Source organism: Aegilops tauschii, chromosome 1 (assembly GCF_002575655.3).
Source record: "Aegilops tauschii subsp. strangulata cultivar AL8/78 chromosome 1, Aet v6.0, whole genome shotgun sequence".
Taxonomy (NCBI): Eukaryota; Viridiplantae; Streptophyta; class Magnoliopsida; order Poales; family Poaceae; genus Aegilops; species Aegilops tauschii.
In genome coordinates this window covers 329,468,420-329,473,827 of record NC_053035.3, presented here as the reverse complement: position 1 = coordinate 329,473,827, position 5,408 = coordinate 329,468,420, and the positions used below count along the sequence as shown (strand labels likewise).

General features: G+C 42.8%; 1 protein-coding gene across 1 annotated transcript; it reads left to right on the top strand.

Moving 5' to 3' along the window:
- Positions 1-339: 339 nt before the first annotated feature.
- Positions 340-5,137, top strand: LOC109783935 (uncharacterized). The gene is made up of 17 exons (XM_020342510.2): positions 340-526; positions 671-824; positions 1,639-1,689; positions 1,768-1,943; positions 2,043-2,120; positions 2,217-2,328; positions 2,471-2,555; positions 2,630-2,681; positions 2,762-2,823; positions 2,915-3,030; positions 3,152-3,273; positions 3,454-3,522; positions 3,613-3,670; positions 3,979-4,052; positions 4,164-4,212; positions 4,340-4,419; positions 4,674-5,137. Exons 2-17 carry the CDS (start codon positions 716-718, stop codon positions 4,734-4,736), a joined length of 1,356 nt encoding a protein of 451 aa, XP_020198099.1. The 5' UTR covers positions 340-526; positions 671-715; the 3' UTR covers positions 4,737-5,137.
- The last annotated feature ends 271 nt before the right edge of the window (positions 5,138-5,408 follow it).

Here is a 5,408-nt window from a genome sequence, read left to right as displayed (position 1 = left end):
GCTGGTTGAGATGGGCTGATTTTCATTGAGTTTAGCGAGTACTACTCATTAATCGACTCCTTTAACTTGTTGCGTAAACAATCTCACATTAAAGCTCGGCTCGAGTGTTAGTAACCAAGTTCAAGTCGATTCAAACCGAACCAAGAGCCACTCGTTTAGCTCGCGAGTTTCGAGTTTTATTCCAGTCCTAATCAAGTCCTTTTTTTTTACATCAAGTCCTTTAAATATATGGGCTCGGATCAGCCACAAGCCCGGATGGGCGATAGGCTGCTCTTCCCGGTCCGGTGGGCTCGCGCCGGCCATCCAAATACGGAATTCCCAATTCCCATAAATACACACCGATGGCAGCCTCTTGGCGCCAAACCGCGTCCCTTTTCCCGCCACCTCCTCTTCCCCGCGCCGCCGTATCCCTTCCCTCCCTCACCGCGCCCCATTTCCACCGAGCGAAAGAAAGGCGACGGGGAGAATCCCTCGGTGCCAGTGGCAGGCGAATCCCTCGGCGGCGGCGAAGGCGACGACGACGCAGGTGATTTTAGCTGTCCAATCTCCTCTCCCCGGCCTTCTCTCCTCCGTCTCCCCTTGTGCTGCGCCTATTCTCCCCCATCTCCCGTGTCGCCTCTCGTCCTCCTCCACCCGACCAATCTAATACATCAATTCATTCTTTGACCAGGTTATTCTTCTTCAGCGCGCAAGATCGATCTAGTCCTCGTCTGAAATGGGGGACGAGAGGGTCGAGGCCATGGAGATTGATGGGCAGCAGCGGCAAGAAGTCGCCGCCGCTGTGCCGGACGGCTTCAACGCCGATTACCTCCGAATCTACTACGGTAAAGTGCCGAAGTGATTTATTCCATCCTAGATCCCAATTTGTGGGATGGTTTGGGAAATAAGCTGAAATGGGAGGTAGATCTGCATTCCTTGTACTGCGTTAGTTATAAAATACCAGAAGTATGGTGTGAGATTTCACGCAAAGCTTTAGTTTTGCTGCATTTTTTTCTTCAGTTGTGTGGATATTTCAAGTTTTTCTAAAGAAAAACATTAGGGGACTTTCCTATACTGCATAAAAGCTCAAAGTCAAGGCTATTAAAAAAGAAAACACTAAAAAAAAGGAGAAACCCAGTCTGTGAGGTGATTAGCATACTTCTCGAACTGTAGACAACTACGGTCAGCTCTTGTTTAATAACCTTCAAAGGTCGTTTCTAACTCTTCAAATGCTGAAAGATGCAACAGCTGTAATTCTCATTTGGAAGGCCACCTGCAGAACGATCTTTTGGTCTACCAAGAACCTTTCGATAGATGCAGTATGTGCCCTCTGTTTGGGCAAACTAAATCCCAGCATTTGATAGAAAACAGGGCAAGACCAGACCAAATGGAATACTGTTTCTTCCAGTGACAATTATTTAACGCACGATCATAGTGCTATTGTTATGTCCTTATGCCTCAAAATGTGGAAGCAACTTGCTAAAAATTCTCAGCTCTAAAAGTTCCCTCCTACCAATTTCTTGTGTTTGCTTCCTCACAATTTTTTGGCTTGTGCTTAGGTTCAAACTCAGTCTCTTTTGCCCCACTGTAGATCAAATGTTCGTTAACTAAAATAATCTTACAAACCATATAGTGCTGATGATTATATCACAATTGCAGGAAAGCTCTTCCCATATGGTGATTTCTTCAAGTGGCTTGCATACGGAAATGGTATGTGATCATACCTTCACTGCTTCAGTCAGATGCTAACTGTCCTGCTTTTTGTTAACTGGATATTGTTTTCTGTAGATGCAAAGCATCCTGGATGTGATCAGTCATACATTGGGCGTCGGGAGCTTTCGTTTACACTGGAGAATGACATCTATCTGCGGTTTCAGTCCTTTGATAGTGCAGCTGAACTGGAGACTTCTATCAAGGAGAAGTGCCCTTTCAAGATTGATATTGGACCTGTCTACAGCGTAGATGTATGATATAGCATCATTAAACATTTCAATTGTTTCTCTTGATTTATTTTCTATATTATGCCCTGTGTGCTATTGCCCAATAAAAATAATTTTTTGTAGCCTGCAAAGCGACATGCCTACGCCCAGTCTGGTAACAATGTCTTCGTACCAGTGGAAAGGGAACTTATTTTTGATATTGTAAGAAACATGCCATGTTATTTTCCTCCTTATGAGCGCGCGTCCTGTTATCTTTGTGCAACTGTTGCTAAGTGTGAACGTTGTCAATACTCCCAGGATATATCTGATTATGATGATGTTCGCTACTGCTGCTCTGGAGCTGACACCTGTCTGGACTGCTGGCCATTAATGACCATTGTCATCAAAATCCTGGATACTTCACTTAGAGGCATGTTATTTCGTTATGCAACTACTTTACACGCTGCATTCACATGATGCTATGAAGATTCTGGATAATTAACTGAGTTGCAGAATCTTTAACTCTCGTGGTTTGCTTCACTGTAATAACTGTTGAAAGTATGTTTTTGCAGGTGATTTTGGTTTCAATCACATATTGTGGGTATATAGTGGTCGCCGTGGTGTCCATTGCTGGGTTTGTGATAGTAGAGCAAGAAAGTATGTTTAAGAGAACCTTTTCTTTGTCTCTTTGGTTTGGTGATCGTGAAACTCATCTTTATTATTTCTGTTAGGCTAAGCAATGAACAAAGGTCTGCAATTGCTGACTACTTCCGTGTCTATAAGGTGGTATTTATTAATTCGTAACTCGAGAAACCCCTGAGCCATCTTTCTGAAATTTGTTGACCTATATTACTCTTTCTTAGGGTGGCGAGAATTCACTCAAGAAAGTTTCGTTGACTGGGCCTGTCCTTCACCCTTTCCTTGCGTATGCTCTAAACCATCTCTCTGCTTGCATATTGTGTTAGTATGAATTGTGATGTACAAATTGGTTATACTGAAACTTTATGCTTCTGCAGACGGTCATACACCGATGTTCTGAAATGCTTCTTTGAAGACAAGCTGTTACATAGCCAACAACTATTTGCATCCGAGGAGAGGTGCCAGAAGATACTCGAACTTATTCCAGACGAAAGTAAGAAATAAAACTTTAATCAGCAGAGATGATGTTCTTCAAATAGCACTGTTATTGACCATTTCTTGTTCATAAAGTATGAAATGTGTTTTACACCATCCTGAGAGGGCGTGTTTTCTAGATGTTGCTAGTGAGCTCCATGATAAATGGCAAGGAAATAGACGATCCTCCATCTCAAAAGAAGATGTGAATGCAGCAAGATGGGAGCAGTTAAAGACGACCTTGCAGTCAGGAAAACACAAGGTTAATGTTTAATCGCCTGCAGTCCTATTCACTTCTATTGCATATGTGTCAGTTATCAATTGGTATATATTTTTCTTGAGTTTTCATCAGGATGTTGTGTGCAGTTATTCACTCTGATTTTTAAATTACAATCACATCTTATAATTCAGCTTACCCTGACGTATTATTTCTACATCTCAGACGCAGGGGCTTCGCAGATGTGTAGAAGAGATTGTCTTCTCGTACACGTATCCTAGACTTGACATGGAGGTAAAAGCAAAATTATCACCGATGCATGTTCGTAACAAGGGAAATATTGATGTATTTCTGCCTATTAATCAAACTGTTGCTGTATATCAGGTGTCAAAGCACATGAATCATTTACTGAAGGCCCCCTTTTGCATACACCCAAAGACAGGTAGAAAACTCGAATAGGTTTCTGATTTTAGTTAAATGTACTATGGTGTGAATTTGCATGCATGAAAAAGGCAGCATGGAGCTTTTTGTCCATTGGAAGTTCTATTTTGTCTGTTCGGTGAAAGATGCACACTTTTAAAATGTATGCATCCACTTAATACCTACAATTATGCTTTCACTTTGCTTGCTTTAGAAGGACTCAACCATGTTCTAGTTTGATTATAAAAACTACGTCTTTCTTTGTACAACTGTCTGAATGATAACTTTGTCACCTCACTACTTCTAACAGTTGTTTTATTGTTTCCCCAGGGCGTGTTTGCGTTCCAATCGATCCCAACAATTGTGAAGATTTTGATCCTACAGCTGTTCCAACTTTATCACAGGTATCTTGTATAGAGCGAAGCATAAACATATAGTATGTGTTAAAAATGTATGTGTGCCTGTTGATGCGTCATGATGTGTCCTGACTTGCTGAAACTACCATGCATGGCCAGCTGTTAGGAGAGCTCAATGCGGCTCGTATGCAGATTGATTCTGAGAACGGTAAGTGACTAAAAAACTTGCACCTGTCCGGGTTTGTAGAACTTGCAAATGACATCTCGTACCATACAGCCTATTTTGCACCCCCCCCCCCCCCCCCCCCCTCTCACAGTCCTGCTTTGAATTGCAGATTGGGAGAGAACATCCCTTGAAAAGTACATCAGATTTTTCAGAACGTCCTTTCTTCAACCGATGCTGAAAGCTTGCAAGGTATGCGTTCTCTGCTGCTACTCCCTCCTTTCCAAAATATTTGAAGTTCTAGGTTTGTCCTGAGTCAAACATCTTTAAGTCTGACCAAATCTATTCAGAATCATACCAACATCTACAACACCAAATTAGTTTCATTAGATTCATCGTAAAATATATCTGATGTTGTGGATATCAATGCATTTTCCTATATACATGTACAGGAGGCCACCTATTTCTATTTACTGAATGCCAGCTTTTGCCGCGCAATTTTGCAGGAGGAACTGGAAACCGCTTATAGTGCAAAGCTCCAACAGTCCAAGAATACCTTGAGCTGGTAAAAGCTCCATGGACAACGGAGACAGTGCCTCTCTCGCATGGGCAGCCTTCTTCGTTTCTGAGAGGTGCCTACTCCCCGAGTTCATCCAGGGCACAGGCCATTCATCCTATTTGTTGCTCTACGGGCGAACGTGTAACTGTTCAGCTACCGCTGTGGCTCACAAGCACAGGCTCGAATGCATTGTTAGCAGCTTGTTCTTGCGTGGTGTCTGTTTGAAGCTGTTAAACTTTGACGAACAAATGGTGCTGCGCTATTGCATAGAGCCTACCGTTGCAAGCATATTACTCACTAATACTCCTCTGTAAATTAATATAGTGATCTAAAAGGTCTTATATTAGTTTATAGAGGGAGTACATTGTATCAGTTATTCTTGTTATATGCGACCATGAGGTCTTTGACTTATGATGGAGGACGGTCGCGTTTTAAAATAGAGCATTTACAACCGGACCCTTCCTCCCCAAACATTTGGTAATCCAGTCACAAAATTGTCATCCAATCAAACCTTCAAAGCCAGCCCAAACGTGATTTGGGGGCGCTTGGATGGTGTTTGCCTTGTCGGCCTACTCCAAATTGACCAAGGGCCACTGCTAGGTGTCATCCAGCTGATGTGAGGCAATTGTAAACCGCCTCGTGAGCCGTTGGATGAGGCGTCGCGCGGCCGTCTGATTTGCGC

Bases quoted from the DNA above. Each gene is read 5' to 3' on its own strand.
- LOC109783935 (XM_020342510.2), top strand. From the start codon at position 716: ATGGGGGACGAGAGGGTCGAGGCCATGGAGATTGATGGGCAGCAGCGG. The intron at 825-1,638 runs GTAAAGTGCCGA...TCACAATTGCAG, and splicing joins TTACCTCCGAATCTACTACG to GAAAGCTCTTCCCATATGGT. The intron at 3,031-3,151 runs GTAAGAAATAAA...CGTGTTTTCTAG, and splicing joins CGAACTTATTCCAGACGAAA to ATGTTGCTAGTGAGCTCCAT.